Source organism: Dromaius novaehollandiae, chromosome 12, assembly GCF_036370855.1.
Source record: "Dromaius novaehollandiae isolate bDroNov1 chromosome 12, bDroNov1.hap1, whole genome shotgun sequence".
Taxonomy (NCBI): Eukaryota; Metazoa; Chordata; class Aves; order Casuariiformes; family Dromaiidae; genus Dromaius; species Dromaius novaehollandiae.
Window position 1 is genome coordinate 13,494,230 of NC_088109.1, and position 18,553 is coordinate 13,512,782.

General features: G+C 52.1%; 1 protein-coding gene across 1 annotated transcript; it reads right to left on the reverse strand.

Annotated features, from left to right (window-relative positions):
- Nucleotides 1-3,324: 3,324 nt before the first annotated feature.
- MCM2 (minichromosome maintenance complex component 2) lies at nucleotides 3,325-15,602 on the reverse strand. The gene is made up of 16 exons (XM_026093127.2): nucleotides 15,510-15,602; nucleotides 14,853-15,040; nucleotides 14,101-14,276; nucleotides 13,198-13,461; nucleotides 11,968-12,187; nucleotides 11,483-11,690; nucleotides 10,624-10,758; nucleotides 10,212-10,403; nucleotides 8,994-9,087; nucleotides 8,088-8,338; nucleotides 7,701-7,827; nucleotides 7,374-7,486; nucleotides 6,995-7,237; nucleotides 6,034-6,216; nucleotides 4,844-4,999; nucleotides 3,325-4,064 (listed from the first exon to the last, which is right to left on the reverse strand). Exons 1-16 carry the CDS (start codon nucleotides 15,513-15,515, stop codon nucleotides 3,954-3,956), a joined length of 2,667 nt encoding a protein of 888 aa, XP_025948912.1. The 5' UTR covers nucleotides 15,516-15,602; the 3' UTR covers nucleotides 3,325-3,953.
- Between the last annotated feature and the right edge of the window lie 2,951 nt (nucleotides 15,603-18,553).

Below are 18,553 nucleotides of genomic sequence, written 5' to 3' on the forward strand. Positions count from 1 at the left end.
TACAACCACTGATGCCTTGAGCTCAGCTGCACTGGGAAAGACCTTGTAAACCAGTTCCTAGTCAGACTTTTATTAAACCCACAGGAGAAGGACAGACCAGGTTCCAGCCAAAGTCTGGCAGAGGAAAAAAATAAATACTTTTGGTCCAAAAATGCTGCATATGCTAATTTTTCCAAGTTGTGTTTGTGTTAGTTACAAAAAAACCCACATCTTATACTAGTGAAGGTAGAACGTTCCCTACTCATTTGACAAGCAGGCTCAGAACCAGCCCTTAGCACACTGGATACAACCCGGGAGTTGCAGACTGTGTAACATGTTGGTTTATAATCATAATAAAAGCAGAAGCCATCAAGACTCTAAACCCTTTCAATACATAGGAAAGGGCATGTAGGGAGGGGAGAGGGTCTCTGTCCTTCTCTTTTTTAGCCACATCACATGCCCTCACATGTTTCAGCTGGTTATCTGCAGGCACCTGCTCACATACTCCAAGCAAGCATTCAGTGTGCATGCGTGCGTGCGCATGTGTGTGTGTGTTTTCAGGCTTATGCCCCATGCTAGGCTAAGGTCAAACAGCGACTTAGAGAGCAACACTGTCCTCTCAGGAGTTTGCACACAGCACATTCAAATTAAACTGGATCAGGATCCGGCCCATCGTGCCCTTTCCAAAGTCAGGATGCTCTTCCAAGACAGTCTGACTCAGCAGTCGCCAACAACCACAATCCCGAGGAGGGCATGGCCGCTAGCAGGGACACAGCCTGGCTTCCCAGAGCGCAGTCTGTTTTGCACAAACACCCCCATCATTTTTCCATGGATGCCCAGGTGATGCCTGTCGTGGACAAGCCTCACTTCCCTCGCTTTTGCCCCAGATTGTCAGAGGCACCATGCGATATCTGAATCAGCAGTGAGGAGCCAAATGCTGAAGCTTGGCTAATCCCAGGGTTGTCAGGGGAGCAACTCCCTGCTTTGTTAGAGCTTGGCGTCTGGTTTGCTCACCTCCAGAGCCCTTCAGTAAAATCCTTGCTACATTCAGCTGGAACAAGCCCCCTGGCAAGACAATCCCTGTTCAAACAGCATCTGTGTTCACCCCTGTCTGCACCCCTGTCCCAGCCAGACACCTGATGCTGTCAACAGCCAAAACTTGCTCCAGGGAACCCAAAAAGCTCAGTGGCCATGAGAGGAGGAACATGCCTTCAGACTGGCATTAACACTCCGCTGAGCTGCTGATGCCAACATGAGCAAGGGCAAAGCTGCAAGAATTCATTGCTCTGCTGGATGCTGGCAGCACAAGGTGGGAAGGCATAACTACCTCCATAGGGAGGTTCAAGGGGAGGCAGGATGAGCAGAGCAACAAATCAGTGACTCCAACAACAGCACCTCTCTGTTGCTGCTGCTTACACCCAGGGCCAAGTGAGGGGGGGTCAGAGCAAAGGAGGCAGGGGTAGCTTGTAGGACAAAACTGAAGGGTGACTGTCAACAGCTGTGTCCAGCAACAGGGCAAAGAACTGTGAAAACCAGGAGTCCCACTTATTCCTCGCACTGTGTATTCCTCTATGGTTTGCAGTGACATGCTTGGCTAGGTGGGTAAGTCTCTGCCTGGGTCACCAAAGGCAGAGCAGGGGCTTCACAAAGTTGCAAGTGTTTAGGGAGTGCTTTGTACTTCTCTAGCACGACACAGAGCTCCTTTCTCCCTCCCTCCACACCCAACATTAATTCCTTAAACACACAAGCTCTATTGCTGACGCGCTTATTGCATCCCTCATTACTGCTGGTTTTATCATCTCAGGGCCAGCGCTTTTGCCAGCAAAGTGTGTGAGTTCCCACAGAGTTGGATGCAGCTTGCAAGTGCTCATGGCTGCTCTCCCCGGGGCCTGCCTCTGCCCACAGCCCCTGGCATTAGGAGGCAAGGTGCTAACGGCTCTGCACCCTAGCCCTTAGGGACCACGCCAGCTTTAAGCACAGCCTCGCTATGTGGTTGCAGGCACGCAGCAGCTCTGCCATCCCCAGCGCACACACACCTGAGCCATGTACACACTCAGGCAGCGAAGGGCTAGCTCAGCCAGGGAGGGCATGCCAGGAAAGTGCCTCCGCAGGCTGCCTGCAGAAAGCCCTGGTAGACAGAGACCCAGTGGGAAGGGAAAAAACAGCCAAAACAGTTAAACAAATACACAGGAGGGAGCTGGCAGACAGAAAAGGCAACATGCAGAGCCAGTTCCAGGCTGAGAGTCATGTGCTAAGCCCCCAGCAGAGTTCAAGCACTGCTAGCTCCTCGAGTTACAGCCAAGCTGAGGGGACGCGCACACACGCACATCTGCATGACAAGCTCCACAGTTCAACAGCCAGGGACATGGTCTGCTTGGCCAGCCCAAGACTGCAGCGTCCAGTTTACAAATTCACTCGAGCAAAGGTGGGAGGAGGCTGGAGATGCCTTACAGTCCCTCAAGACAAGTCAGGCGAAGCACATTCACTACCGACTGCAGCTGCATCTTGGAGAGGGTTTACTGCTTTTCCCACACTGGAATCCAAATGGCAGCCAAGACATGAGATCAAGGCTGTCTAAACAAAGACTTGGAAAGGAAGGGAGGTAGGAGATATATACTGCAATGGGATGGTCTCAAGACGATACTGCTATTCATGGGATAGAGTCCCACAGTGGGATCATTGCTCCGATAAGCAGTTAGGATGGAAAAAGATCCACTGCAGGCCCTGGGTGGGAATGGCAGTGTTCATCACACTGTCTTGTGGACAACTATCTCTTGGTATCCCTCCACAGTGAAAATGTGCAATAGCTGAGAGACCAGCATAGGCAGGATTTATCCTCCTCCACTCCCACAGAGAGTTCCTGCTAATATCAAGAGCAAACAAAGGATGGGAAGCCCAGGACACAAAACTCCCCCTGCATCAGCAAACTGCCAGGCAGGCGGTGCAGCGTCCAGGTTGCTCAGTTACGCTTTTCTTTCCTCCCTGTAGCTGCAGAAGTTCCCCAAAGAGTAGGAAACACAAGGGTATTGAGAAACAAATGTATTCAAAATGCACACAAGGGAATTGCGTGCCAACACTCAGCTCACTCTGACCTTCCTGAACACCTCTAGCTCAGGGCTCCTCCACCACTCTCAAAAACAACACTGGGGCACTGCATCCTCAGCACAGGGGACAAGGAGATGCTGCTCAGTTCAGGTGCTAGCATTTGGATTCAGCTGTAATTCACATCTGGTCACAGCAGCTGGAACAGAGCTGGAACTCAGTAAGGCATGGGAAGCCCTTCCCCTCATGTTCCTGGACACTGCCTGAAGGAGCTTCCACTGCCCACACCGATCACCACTAATATTAGAAACAGTTATGTTTTATTTAAGTCCTCATTTTCCCCCGTCCCCATCCTTCCCCTGCAGAAACCAAGCACAAGGTCAACCCATGTAGGCAACTGGGGAAATGTCAAGTGTCAGGCACAAAGGCCTGGAGCTGAGAGGCTGGCTGGTTCATGGAGGGTTGAAAGCAGTCTCAATTATCACCCAGCAGGCTGCACAGTCGCCAGAGATGGGAAAAGGGAATCCCTGAGGGTGCTTGCAATCCAAGGGGCATGGATAAGGCAGACAAATGCTTTTCTAATGCTCCCTCTCTGCCCCTCCTGTAGATGAGCCCATAACAACTAGGGACAAGCAAAGAGCAAACACGCCATCTATGTGGGCAGCAATTTTCTCCCCGCTGGGCTCAGCTACAAGGCAAAACAGTGACTGAAGTTGCTAAACAGACTTAGCTGGGCACTTAACTACTTAACTCTGTTCTATTTACAAAGTCTTCAACAGCTCAGCACTCCCTTAATCCATAAGGCACAAAACAAGCAAGAGAGTGTGCAGCTTAGTCCCTCTGGATCATGATCTACTTTGTAGCATTCCCGGGTGGGTGGCAACACCGAGGTTTTATCTCACAGGAGCGCACGGCAGACTCCGCTGCCAGCCTCAGAACTGCTGGATGATCAGCTTCCGCTTCACGTCCCGGCTGAACCTGTTCATCCTGAACACTTCGCTGTCGTAGAAGGCGGAGAGGTTGTGGATGTTGATCTGCCGAGCCTGGGAGGAGGAAGGGGAGAATAAAAAAATAATTTGTAAAAAAGTTTGTTAAAAAAAATAGGAACCGTGTGGTTTTCCATAGCAGACACCTCACACAATTTGACAGTCAGCAATCTCCGCTCAGCAGGAGCCACAACTGCAGTAGCAGGGGAGGCTGTAGGTCAGGATGAAGGAGCACTGGCAGAGCTGAGCTGAGCAAAGAGAGGATGCTGGCTCAGCATCTCCCTGCTCTCAGCTTGTCCTTTTACTTCCACTAGAGCTAAAATACAACTATTATTCAAAAGCTCACAAGATCTCTCTCAGTGGGAGTCAGTTTTGCAGGAGACCTCTGACTGGGGATAGTCGAACAGGTAAGCACTAGGCTGATGGCTCTGGAGGGAGCAGTTACTCTGTACACCCAATGTGAGGAGCAGAAAAGCAGGAACCAGGGAAGCAAATACTGTTTCACTACTAAGCAAGGTAAATACATGGCTGGGAACGGCATGAAGCCAGGAATGCATCCCCTGCACAGGGATGAGAGTACATTAGGGAGGAGAAGGGTGAGCCCCAGTATCAACTGAGGATGTTCACAGAAGCAGAGATTTTTCTGCTAATTTTTTTCTTTAAACGCAAGTGCCATGGAACTCATGTCCTCATTCACCTGCAAAGCAACAGTCATACTGCAGGATTTATTGCTCCAAACCCAAAGCTCTGTCGGGGTGCATGAGAACTGAGGGGGGAAAAGGATGACACTGAGCAGGCGCCAAACTGCAAGGAGGCTTGTTACAATAAGCCCATACCTTATCCACCAGGTCCTTTTCTGGAACTTCTATTGTGTCTTGCTGGGCACCATAGCGGTTTCTCTGGTACATCACCTGCTCTGCGACCAGCTGCTTCAGGATGAACAGTAGCAGCTCGTTGTTGTCTCGCTTGAACGACAGGTAGCGGGAGAACGTCTGGGAGGGAGGATGAGAGGAGCCAAGAGAGTTTAGGAACAGAGTGACGCACTGCAGGTCTTCCGTGCCTGACACCAACCAACTCCCTCCTCCCACAAAGCACAAGGGGAACCAAATGACACCACTGTCACCTGCACTCAGCATCTCCTGAGGGACTCAGGCCTTGCCAGGCTGCCACCTGCACATGCAGTTACACAATAGCCCCGTAACAGCCGAGACACTTCTCTGCTGGCTGCTCTCAAACCTGCCACTGCCTGCAATCTGCAGGGGCCACGCCACCAGCCCTGGAGCCTCCCAGGGGCTGACCGCCTACCGCTGCGGAGGGCTGCCCTGGGGGAAGGGGAGGGGAAGGAGCAGCCTCCCTTCGCCCAGACTGCCCCGTGCCTCCCCAGCAGACGCTCACATTTGGCTGGCTCTTCGCAGTCAACGAGAGAGGCCACGAGTTGCCCAGGCTGAGGGCAGGCTCTTGGAGGGGATAACTGCCAGGCTGCAGCCAGCCAAGAGCAGTTCAGAGCCAGGCCCTGCCACTCAGCAAAAAGGGCAGACTCTTGCGTACTAAACCACAGTGAGGGCCACGCTGTGGTTAACTGTCGTCTGAGGAGCCCTAGAGCTGCACACAGAAAAACAGTGAAGAAACTAACTGCCTGCTTGTCTCAATAACCATTATCTGGCAGCAGCAGTAGAGGGAGTCCTGTGCCAAAATAGGAGTAAAGGGGTCAAAAGAGGAGAGCAACTGCAGTGTTTTGGATACAGAGACTCAGGACACACTTCATGCCTCACACCTCTCAGCCTCAGCAAAGCACAGCTCCTAAGAGAGCTTACGTGCCCCACCAGAGACTAACCGTGGACAGCCACACAGCAGTGCCTTCAGACTCTCAGCACTCCATTTACACAGGCTCGCCACCTTGCCCTGCAGGACATGACCATGCTGAGCCTCGGTGAGCCACTTCCCAGGGCCAGAGCAGCCGAAGAGGCTGCAGTCGAAGCCACGGGGCCTGGGGTGCAGCTACAACACTCGACAGATGCACGCCCACCTTGCGCATGCTCCGCATGACACTAAACTTCTGCGTGTCGATGAAGCTCTCCAGCATCACCCGGATGGCCATGTTGACGTCATCCTCCACCACATAATCCCGCAGGTGCATGCGGGCGTGAGCCTCCGCCATCCGGATCATGGACTCGATGTGACGCACTGTGATGGGGATGCTGCCAGTTGCCTAAGGAGCGAGAGGAGGGAGTAACTCCTTACTGCAAAATAAAAGGCATGGGGCTAGAAAGGTGGCTAGTCTGGCTCAGAACCTACTTGCCACCATAGGGAACTACTCCTGGGCCTCTGAGGACCTTTCCAGGCTAAGGAGGCTCTGCCACCTGCTGGCACATCTGCACAGAGCAGCAAAGCCTCTCCTGTTCAACATTTTAATTCACCAAAGTGTGAAGGGATGCTACTCTGGGTCTCTCTTTGCCATTGTTTACTGTCTTGCCAGGGACAGCAATCCCCTGTTACCTACTGAGGAGTTAAAGGAACAATAAAAACCTAGTTTGCCCAAGCTCCAAAATTTCCCTCTGACTTAACAAATTCCTCTTTTTGGAATAAGAGGAGGAGGGGGGAGGATAAAATGAGTCCAAGAGATCCCACAAACAAAAGAGAAGGATGTTCCTATGCAGAGCGGTTCCCTGTAGGGCACCAGGAGCATGTGGGGCTGAGCTAACACTGCTATCTCCCACAGGCCTGCCAGACACAGCTGCAGTAGAGGACCTTGCAATAGCAGGCACCTGTACATGTGTCCAGTCCATGCATTATCAACAGGCAAGACTGCATTAGATCAAGAATCATCTGTTCAGCAGACACTGCTGGATCTGCCTATCTCTCACAAAAAAGCAGCACAGACTCTTGTGATGTGAATAGCTAGAATGTGTCAACCTATGCTGGAGCAGTCAGAGGCTGATTTGCAGTCTGGACACGTACTTCCTCCCCCCTTTTCTCAGTATCCTCACCATAGATTCTTTCCTGAGGTCACTGTACATCCGGGCCACCTTGTCCTGGTCCATCTGGTTGAGTTTGGGGTGGACCTTCTCTTTGGCATAGATGATGTATTTCCTCAGGATCTCCTGGGGAATGGGTTCGACCCCATACGTGTTGGGAAGAATCACCTCATTGGCATCCCCATTCACTGCCTCCTTACTACCTGGATGGTGCTTGACATGGCTGCCCACAACAAATCGGGCAAGCATTTCATCCTACAAGAGAGCAGTGCAATAATAGGAACAAAAGTCACTCACTGGACAGCAAAACACAGAGGCCATTTGCAGCTGAGCATCCCAACAGTACCACCACGAGCCCTGCACAAGCCCAGATTCATAGCACAGCCTGTACCTGCACAGGGTCCACTGTGTCTCTCACCACACACAGGATATCGAATCGAGAGATGATGGGCTCTGTCAGGTCTACGTTCTCTGAGAAAGTCAATGATGGGTCATATCGCCCACCTGGATCACAAAGACAAACCTCAAGGTCAAACATAGACTCCAAGGGTGAAGCGTTGAAGCAAACACTGACTTCCTGCACAGGCAGTCTTTGCTGCTTGTTCTCTGCTCCAGACTGCAGATACCAAGCAGAGGCAGGGGAAGCAATGCTGCAGTTCTTGTGACAACTGACTGATGATGGAGGCCTGAGGTGGTCCTGTGGTCCCCCAGCACTTACCTATGGGATTGGCAGCAGCAATTACAGTGCAACGGGCTTGCAAGGATGTGACAATGCCTGCTTTGGAAATGGAAATGCTTTGCTGTTCCATGGCTTCGTGGATGCTGGTCCTATCCTGATCATTCATCTATGAGAAAGCAAGGATGACACAGACTGAATCTATGTCTACACCCGTTGCCCAATGCACCAAGGGGAATTAGCTTGTGTGGGAAGCTCTGGAAAGGCAGCATACTACATTATGGACTAGCAAAGGATCCGACCAAACTGCAGGAACCCCAGCTGGCTGGGGGATGGTAGCCTGAGTTACAGTGCCTCCTCACTGCAGAGGTTACAGCCAGTCCATCCACAGCTCAGCCTTCCCACAGAGACGATGAAGCTGGGACTCACCTTGTCGAATTCGTCAATCAGGCAGACGCCTCTGTCAGCCAGCACAAGGGCTCCTGCCTCCAAAGTCCACTCCTTGCTGACTGGGTGCCTCTGGACATAGGCTGTGAGGCCTACAGCAGAGGCACCCTGGCCGGTGGTGAAGATGGCTCTGCTAGACGCCTTCTCTATGTACTTAAGAAACTGTGATTTCGCAGTACCGGGGTCACCACACAGAAGCACATTGATGTCGCCACGGACTTTGTGTTTGCCGCCTGTAACAGAAATGGGAGAGACACACAAGCAGCTGACTCTTCTGTGTACAACCTGATAGCACCCCTGCCCTGTAGGCCACAGAGCTGAAGGGAAGGCAAAGAGCAGGCAGGGGGAACACTCTATAGGGAAGTTGAGGGAAAATCAGCTTTGGATGCCGTCACATTTTGTTACAGCTTAGAGCACCCAGAAAGACCAAAGTAATAAAAGACCAAAGTTAGTGGCACATGAGCATGCAGAATCCAAAGCAGAACGTCTCACTTCCCACTGCAACTGCATCTTTTTAAGATGCAGGTGTGAAAAACAGCATTTCTAACCTTGCTGAATACTTCCTTCTAAGAGATCAGGATGCCAAGAGGTCAAGCCTCTGCAGAGGCATTAAACCTGACCTCCTAGATGGGGAGAGATAAAAATTTGCCCAGGTTTGCAGCAGGAGCTGTTTTCAGTCTTAGCATTTCAACTCCTACACCAAGTTTGCAGTGTGATAAAAACAGTCACTTCCATCGCAGATATCCCTTAGTCTGTTACCTCGTCTGTCACCAAGACATACAGACAACTCTAACCACTCTCGTTGCAATAGCGCAGACAACCCCAACTCCATTTGCTTTCAGCTGAGTGAAGCAGCACCATGTGACACCAAATACAAGTGACACCCACCTGGATTTTTGGGCTCCCCACCAAACAGAGCTAAAGCCAAGCCTCTCTTGATATCTTCATGCCCATAAATAGATGGGGCAATACTGGCAAAAATCTGAAAGGAAAACCAGATAAGTTGTCCAGAGAATACCATTGCTCAGTCTAGGCAGAATTTGGCATGAAAAGCACTAAGGGGCAGCACCTACAGTTTCCCTTAGAATATTGCTCTTTCCAAAGGGCCCTTTAACCACTGAGAGGGGGATATTTCAGATTTAACTATCCACCCAGTGTCCCCTAAAGTTGCTTCACAAAAATGGTGCTGCTGGACCATGGGAGATTCTGTAGTCTGGTGCTGGAAACTCCTGACACTGCCTCCGTACTGCTGTTGCGCACAGAGCACACCGGAGAGGCTGTGCCTGTTATCAGGTTTTGCTAAACTGGAGACCTTGATTCAGTGTGAGACTTGCTGACTGCACATGAGAGTAGCTGGATGCACTGTGCTGCACATGATTTGCCATCATGGTCAAGCATTCATTATTATAAACAACTGATGTACTTTCTCAAGGGTATTTTGATAACATCCTGATGCTGGAGACTACAGATTTCAAACTAGCCCTGGCTCAAATGAAGCTGCTCCACCCACAGGGAACTGCACAGTGAATACTAAACTGTGTGACCAAGATAACAGAATGAAGTCTCCACAGTAGAGAACCTAAATCCACCCCAAGTGAGGTTCCATGTGCACCCATACAGGAGCTCTGTCCTTCCGAGCGCTGGATTCAGGTCTTTCCACGCAGAGAGAAGCAAAGCTAAGACTTCTACAGCTTAAGCTAATAACATCCTCTTAAAGGGACTGGAGACAAGCATCAGCTCCTCAGAACTCTTCCTCTCCCTTTGCTTTCAGGATATGTGGAGAGAGAATAATGATCATATATATAAATAGTGTCTTTCACCCTGTTGTGATGTGGAAGGCTCAGAGAAGGAAGGGGAGACACAGAGAATCTGACCCCAAAAAGTACAAGGAGAGAGTGCCCTACACACCTCCTTCCTGCAACTCACTCTCTTCAACAGCTGTCTGAGAGCTACAGAAGACCAGATGCTTTCAGCCAGGAGTGGGATTTCTAAAAGTTCCTCTGACCACCATTTTGCCAGCTGATACCTTCCATCATTCTCCAATCCACCTGCCAGGTTATGGCTGGCTGTCAGCAGGAAGAGGAGGCCTGTCTGAGGCTGACTCACCTTCTCCCCAATTTGCTCATCTTTGGACAGACCCACAATCACTTTCACGTCCTCATCAGTCAGCTCCCCGATGGCCAGCTTGTTGTCCTTCTTGGCAATGTGGTTGGCCAGGATAACAGTCGCGAACACTGGGAACCCATTGGCAGTGTTCAAGGAGCCATCGTAGTTGTTGTGGTAGATCCCTGTTAGCTCCTTGGAACCAGGAGAGGATATATCAGTTCCCATACAGTATAGGACAGCCCCCTCTTTCCATTTTAAGATACCAGTCTTGAAAGTAACTGTCCAAATGTGCCTGTAGATAACCCCTCCCCACGTCTCTTCTGGATACAACTATCTTTGATGTTATTGTATTGTCAGTGAGTTTAAAAATGCTCTGTGCTCACCTCATACATAACTTCAACAATTTACTCACAATCTCATCCCCTGGCTTGCAGCTGTCAACCAGATCAGCGAGGAGAATGGCATCCTTGGAGCGAGGCAGCCTGCCAGCAGCTACCTTGCCAGGGCTCTCCTGGATTTTGATGCGCTGATAGTTCTGATAGACCGTCTGCAGCAACAAAATAAAAGTTACCCAGCAAGTCTGGGTGGTATCAGCAGTGCTGGTGCTTTCCAAAGGCATCTCACTGGAAAAAGTCCATTTGAAGATTTACTACACCTTGGGTACTAACTAAGGGCATGAAGGGATGGAGGTTATTAGGAGCAATTCTAGGGTGTGGGGACAACCATGGGGACAGCAAAGTTCTTTGCCACATCTGGCCTCTGCATTTCAGCCTCCAAGGTCGATCCAAATCTTGAACTGTTTCCTGGAGGACACCATGCTTGTGATGGTTAAAGGTAGCAGAGCAAAGAACTAAAGCCAGAACCTCCATATCAGTGATTTTGCTACTGTCCTCTAGTTTCCTTAACTGGCAGATCAGGAAACACTGACCTGACTTGGGAAGGAGGAGAGCTGGATGCTTTGTTTCTGCATTTGTACAATACTGATAGGTCACTATGCACCGCAGAGATTAATGTGGCAAAAGATTCAGCCCAAACACTTACGAAGAGACAGTAAAGGACTTTTGGGTGCCAAATCAGGCAGATTCAGCTCATTAACTCAAACAGACAAGATTATGCTCTGCATATACCACTACTGCCCTCTCACAGCACCGAGCTTGTTCGAAGGCAGGGAGCCAAGGCCAGGTGGGAAGAACAGGCAAGGCAGCAGCCTAGGCAGGACGAGCAGATAACCCTGTCCAGACAGGAGGCTCCCAGGAGCCCACATCTCTTACCTCTTCCATGTTGATTTCGAAGGGACCAAGAGACTGACACTCTGGACAGGAACCAGGTTTCACCTCCTGGTTCTGGGATTGGAAGAAGGGTCCCAGGATGAAGCTGCACTTGCTGCAGTTGTATTTGACCATGCTGAGCTGAGGCAGGACCCCTGTGCAACTCGTCACCACGCCACTGGTCCGGATCAACTGGTTCAAGTGCAGTTGCCTAAGGAAAGATAGAGAGATGCTGGACGCTTGCAGGGTGTAGAGAAGGCAGAAGACCCAGAAGGCATTCTTGCTACAAGGCACAACTGGTAAAGGCTTAATAGGAAACAGTCTTCAGTAAGAGTTTTCTCCTGAGGTTTGTGTTTTACCTTTGGGGACACTGGAAGTTAATTCTTAAAGTAATTTTTTTCCTGTATTGGGCTCAGTCATCCCGTCGGACCTATCCAGAGCTTCAGCCAGCAGTCTAGCTCTCCTGAGCTGGCAATTCTGCTGCTTACCTGAGTGACCTCAGCTCTTCCACCAGAGGGAGGTGGGAGATACGGACATGGATCTCCTGAGCAATACGATCATATTTGGGGTACATGGCCAACACCACTTCCTTGGCTGCTTCGTCAAAGATCTTCAGCATTTCTGCTGGGGCCTCAGGCAGAAAGTAGGCAAGGACATGTTCCTGGGCAGCCAGATCTTCGTAGTTCACCACCAAGCTCTCTCTGTTTTCTGGAGAAAAAGAGGGGGTGAATTTTATTTGCAACCTGCCCACCCCTCGAAGAGTCCGCAAAAGACCAGAAGAGACAAGCCTTCTTTCTGCAGGTTTTTCTGATGTTTACACCTCCCATGAAAAAATATTCAGAGGTCAAGAAGTTGAAATGGTTGGAAAACTTTTGTTTTACAGTCATTTTTCTGCTAAATTCTTTACCAGGACCAAAATTTTGATTGTTCCTCACCAGTTCAGCACAGATATTTCCCAGGCTCAGTGTTCCTGAGACTCGGAAGCCTCACTCCAACACATAACTCCACCACAGACCTCCAGGAAGCAGAAATTAACGGGAGAAACAACTGTGCTGAATGGCTGGCAAAGATCTTCTGTCTCTTATGTTCCCAGGAAGGAACAAGACAAATGGCTTTTCTTGCTGTACAACACTAATCCTAATCCAGTACTCAGGCTTCTGCCTCAATATAAAGAAGGAATACAAGAAACTACAGTTACTTGAGCTGTTATTAGCTGTGACAATTTCTGTTTTTAAAATTTATCAATGACAGCCTTAAAGATTGCTGCTTCTGTCAGTTCCTAGTCAGAATACATGGCTGCAACACTGACATCATTTTCAAAGTCACCAGGTCTATCTGTGTCCCCTCACTGGATAATCCAGTTTCCAGTGTGTGAAAGTAACTGGCACAGACAGCAAGTAATTGTTGTCTCTTTCAGATCATGAGCTTGCAGACCACTGTCTGCTGCCCCACATATTTTTTTGGCCAGCATTTCTATGGTATGAATATTAATGAGTAGCAGATGCCAAGAGCCTTCTAATTAGTAAGCCAGAATCAAAGAAGACAGTAGAGATGCTTCCATTATTCATTTATCTCCATCAGGCTCAGAGTTCTTTAAAGTGCTGACTCAATGTCTGGGACAAACAGGACAGGCAGAGAAAATCCACTGATGGACTGGTTCACTGGAAAGTATTGCAACCCACATCAAGAGGAGAGAGCCTGTAATCCCCAAGCCCTACCTTTGCACATGTCGCTGATCCTCTCCTTGAAAACATTGTGTCCATGGTCATCCACATGGGTCTTCAGGAAGTTCTTGAAACGGTGGTAGATCTCAAGTCGGGGAGCTGCCATGGAAACCCATTCCCTCACCGAGTGCCCCTTCATGTCTTCCAGATTCTCAATGCTCTCAATCATATCTTCATCCTCCTCTTCCATGCCATCGGCAGCTCGTTCCGCCAGCCGCCTCTTCCGCGAAGGGCGGTCTTCATCTTCATCGTCGCTATCTGAGGATGGGGAGGAGAAGCTGGTCAGAGTTGGGATTCCCATTCCCACTGCTTGGACTAGTCACAGTTGAATTGCACAGGCTTTGGAAGCAAAGAGGTAGGTCAAAGCCTGGGATACAAACAGGGAGCCATTCTAGATTCAGCCACCCTCAGGCTCAGTTCTAGCCTGGCTCCTACACCTTTTACAACGTAGCTACAGACCTTCTTAGGGGAAACAAGAATATTCTTATTCAACAGCACCCACACATGATCATTAATATGCTGAAGGAGGAAGGCCTGGACTTCCAAGTGCAATAAAGGCCCTTCCAGCCAGCCCACAGAAGTCTCTGTAGGAACACCAACCCCAGCACACTCCCCAGCATGTGCTGGGGACAATCCCAAACCCTTGATACAGGCCTGGGGCCCTGACTTTGTTCCAGCAGCAACCAGAAGACCAAAACAAAGGGATCATGTCCTGGGGAGTCCAACCATGCCCACTGCCAAAAATTTCTCTATGAACCCAAAGATACTCTGAGCTGCTGGAGCTCCAGAGACCTCCTTGCCTTTCTGATGGTGAGAGAGACTAGCTCCCCCCACCAGGGCCAGGTTACAGTCAACCACACAGGATCAGCCTACCTGTAAAACCTCACGTACACCTACCGTAAAGCAACCCCCTCCTCATGCGGCCCATGCCCCGCTCCAGCTCGCGGTCTCGCTGCCTCATCGCTCGCTCTGCGGCTTCCCGCTGGCTGGCAGTCAGCTCCTCCACATCCTCATCGTCCAAGGCCAGGCCCTCTGCTTCATAGACGTCCAGCTCTGGGATGGGGCGGTAGTCCCTAGCACGCACAGACAGCACTGAATCAAGCCAGGCTCCAGGTCTCCAGCTCGTCTCCGGCTACTGCTGGACAAGTGTCGGGGCAGTTATTCTGCAGCAAGACTGAGCAGCAGGAAGGCATTTTACAAAGAAAGATGCCTGGCAGCACAAAGGGCTCCAGCACCATGGTTACGATGCCAGCACTCAGGCCTTTGCGTTGCAAAGTTCATTACCTTGCCAGCAGATCTGGCTGAGTAACAAAACGGCAAAATTCATGCCTGCAAGAGCAAGGAGCTGGGCTGCACGTGCATCACACAGGCCATCCAGGAAGGTCCAGGTTTATCCACACTGGATGAAATGGCATTTTGCTCCCAATGAGCAATTTGTTCTGTTCTCCCAGGACTTGATTGGCATGTCGCCCTTACCCCTCTCCACTGTCCAGCAGCTCTTCGGCACCGTCACCGCAGGTACCAGCGCTCCAGAGGTGTCCCACCACGGCTAAGGGCCCCGGTGTCACTGGTGGCTCCCAGGTCACCTTTAGCAACCCCCAGGTCACCTTTAGCAACCCCCAGGGAGCCGGCTCCGTGGATTTCCTTACCTTTCCATGCCTTCCCCGATGAGCTCTTCCCCTTCCTCCTCCTCTTCGGGGAGCCCCTCGGTCCCCAGGAGCCCTTCGGACTCATCCTCGAAGGGGGGCAGGTCCCGCCCGGGGCTGGACGTGAAGGCATCGCCGCGGCGCGAGCTGCGCACGGGGCTGGTGGCCGCGGCCTGCGACTCGGAGGAGTCCTGCAAGGAGGGGGCGGGTGAGGGCGGCGGCGGGGCCCGGGGCACCTCCTCCCCGGCACCGGGCGGGGGGAGAGGGGGTCAGCGCTCCCCGGTTTGCCCTCCTTGCACATGACAGCGGAGGTGCACGCAGGGGGGATTAATCCTCAGAGCCTAAGGCAGCCGGGGGGGGGAGGGAGAGGCTCCGGTCTCCCCCCCCCCCCCCCACGCAGGGCACCGGGGAGACTTCCCACGGCATTTAGGCTGTCCCCGCTGGGAGCCTCCGACCCCCCGCCCCCCCCGAGACCCCCCTGAACCCTGCGCGACGGTGATCGGGGCCGCAGTGATCCCGCTGATCACTGGATCCCGGGGATCGGGATCCGCAGTGCAAAGACGCCCGCGGCGAGGAGCAAGCGGGCTCTGCACCCCGCGGGGGTCGCGCCCGGCGCCGCTGCTCCCGCCCGGCCCGGCCCGGCGCGGCGCGGCCGCTCACCGCCATCACCGCCGCTTCTTCCTGCGCCGGCCGGATTCCGCGCGAAAGAGCCCCACGTGGTCGGCAAAAGCGCGCGAAACCTCATGAATAATGGATAGGCTGCGGGCAGGCCACGCCCCCTCGTGAATATGCATGACGCGCCGTGGCGGGAGCGCGGAGCCGGCCTGAGGCGGGGCGCGGGGGCAGGAGAGGGGGGCGGGTCGGGGGCGGGTGCGGGGGGACACCCCGTCCCTGGGGACACCCAGCCAAGGGGGCCGGACCCGCCTCAGGCGCCCCACAGGGAGCCGGAGACTCGGGACGTTGGGGCGATGGCAGCGCTGAGCCCCACTGCGCTCGGGCCTGGCCTCCCCAGGGCGGCCGTGGCGGGATGTCCGTCCCCAGTGGGTGCTGGCACCCTTCCCGCCGCATCCGCAGGCTCTGGGGATGAGGAGCCCGGCGGCCCGGCGGCATTCCCGCGTTGGGCCTGCTGTCACATCTAGCGCGATGCCGTCTGGCTGCTCTGCCAGGCTGTCACGCCGGACTCCCTCGTGCCAGGAATGTGAGTCACGGGAGAGATCCGAATGCGAATTCACATGCAGATACTGTAACGTCTGCCCCTTTTATTTCAAAATCGATCTGGCTTGACCACGTTTGCACTGGCTCCTGTGAAATCCGCTTGAATCATCTTAGTCCGTACAGGTTCACACTGAAATCATGAGAGGTGGGAATATGGTTCCGGTGTTATTTTTCCGATGCGAGTCTGTATGCAATAGTGATAATGAGGAGCTAATCAGGGCAGCTCTGAAAGACGGCCACGTCTGTCGCCACAGTTGTTCAGCACCTGCACAATGAGTGATGCCGTTTAGGACAGGAAGTGAGGAAGAGCACCTGTCCCATAGAAACCGGAAGAGCAATTTTGAGACACAGAACATGCTAACGGGCTGCTGCTTGTCAAGGGCGTGAGCTGGAAAACTGTTGCATTTCAGCCAGCGACTCTGTCACAACTGCAGATGGTGTGGATTTTGGAGATCTGTCTTCTCTGAAGGGTAGCTGACAACCTTTTAATACCAAGTGTCTCTGCACTTGGCAGCAATCAAATGTGGGACAGTAACACTGAAACAGGAGGCACAAGAAGCAAAAGTGACTAAGGAGGCAGCTGGCAATCGCAGATCTGAAATGCCTCTTCCAGGCGCCCGGTTGGATGATTCAGCCTGGTACTAATATAGCAAAGCAGAAGCATCACGATATAAATAGGAGGGCAGCTCAGCCTCATCTCTGTGACACACGGTGCGGGAGCATGCCGCGTGCTGAGGGTGGACCGGAGGCCCCCGGTGCCCCAGAAATGCCCCTGCCTGTAGGCTCTTAGACGTCACCATGGCTTGTAAGAAGATAGCACCGGACCTGTGGTTAGGTGGGTGCTGTCTGACAAGGCCCCGGTGACAAACTGCAATGAACTGGTCTCGCCACGGGGTGCCACTGTCTCTCCGGGCACAGGATGGCTGGATGGACAGCTCTTCTGGCCCACCGCCTTTCCAGTCTCCTTTCTGGAGGACCCTGTGTCCGTGTCTTCCCTGCTCCCTCTGGGTGCTGGCTTTGAACTGTCTTGTGCTTGCGGCGGGATGCTGAGCCTCTCTGAGAAGAGCTGAGTTTGGGCAGCTGAAACCATCGCTAAAACCAGGCAATTGTCATGCGGGGGGCAGGGCTCCTTCGCCTGTGTTAGAGACCGTGCACTGGGGCATGCGAGGGCTGAGGTACGGAGAAGGCCTGTTCCCACTGAAGCTGTTGGCCAGGAAATGGGCAAGCTCTGCTGCTACTCCCAGGTAGCTGCCCAGTGTCCTCTGTGAGCTCGTTGGGGTGACCTCAGTTGAATATCAAATTCCTGACTACCAAAACACACCACTAGGATTTTGCAAACCAGCAGCCTACTGCTGCGAGTCCCAACAGCAGCAGAGGACAGGAGGAGCACCGGAGACTGAATTCCCGGCGCGCGGAAGGGCAGAGACGCATGAATACAGCACATGTTGTATCCTGTGGAAAAAAATTATGCCTAATAATAGAAATCAGTAGCTAAGTAGCGACAACACAGCCACATCTGTCTCTCCAGTTGCTCAGCACCTGCACAGCAAAGCAGTTTAGGCCAGGAAATAATATCCTGTCCAGCAGCCTGATCCAACACAAACGGGAAGAGTATTTTAGAGAGATAAGATATCCTAGAAGAGTGGAATTTGGCGAAGATATGAGAGCATAATACTGTCTTAGAAACCACGATTGCACCTTCTGCCTCTGACAAGTGCAAGTCAGGTGAGATTGCCCAGGGACAGCAGATGGGAGCAGGTAAAGCATCAAGTGCCAGCTTTCTTTGAAGGCCTCAATGTTATACTATCACTGCTAAGGATCACCTTTCGTCTTGCTTCAGTCTGGCAACACTGCGAGCGACTCAGCAAGGACAAACTGAGCGAGCCTTGCCACCACTAAGCACTGGACAGGGGAAAGGGTACAGAGGGCAGCGGTTCTCAACTGAAGTTGGAGGACGCATGCAGTCAAGGAGATGGGGTCGTGTCTTGAGCTGGGAGGAGCAGAGCCATGTTTGCACACACCATGTTTGTGCTGAGGGGTAGGGTTTGTTAATACAGGGGGAATGTGCGGATTCCCCGTCATCTCCGTATTTCAAAGGAGCAGTAAGGAAAGTAGGATCAAAGTTTCAAGGTCCTTGTGGTGGCATTCAGCAGTCTTCTGATTGAGAGACACAGTTTTCAGTCCTGGTGTCCTAAGCACTGCGCTCTAGCCTCAGAGTGAATCAGATGGAAAGCACAGGTGGACTGGAAGGCAAGATCTTTCCTCCTGACACAGTTATGTGGGAGTTAACATACTCAATTAGTTTGAGCCTGAGGCTAGAAGTGAGAAGACATGGATCTTACTCCTGGCTCTGCTACAGAGATACCTTATGCTTTTAGGCAGAAGCTCCATCTCTCTTTAAACAGAAATGTCCCTTCTGTAACTCAGAGATGTTGACACCTGCCTAGCCTTTGAGCTTGGATCCATAAATAGAACCTGCCAAAATCATG

Excerpts from the sequence above, each read along its gene's own strand:
- MCM2 (XM_026093127.2), bottom strand. Across the intron at positions 7,238-7,373 it reads ACACAGTGGACCCTGTGCAG|GATGAAATGCTTGCCCGATT; the intron begins GTACAGGCTGTG and ends GCTCTCTTGTAG. Across the intron at positions 4,065-4,843 it reads AAAAGGACCTGGTGGATAAG|GCTCGGCAGATCAACATCCA; the intron begins GTATGGGCTTAT and ends TCCTCCTCCCAG.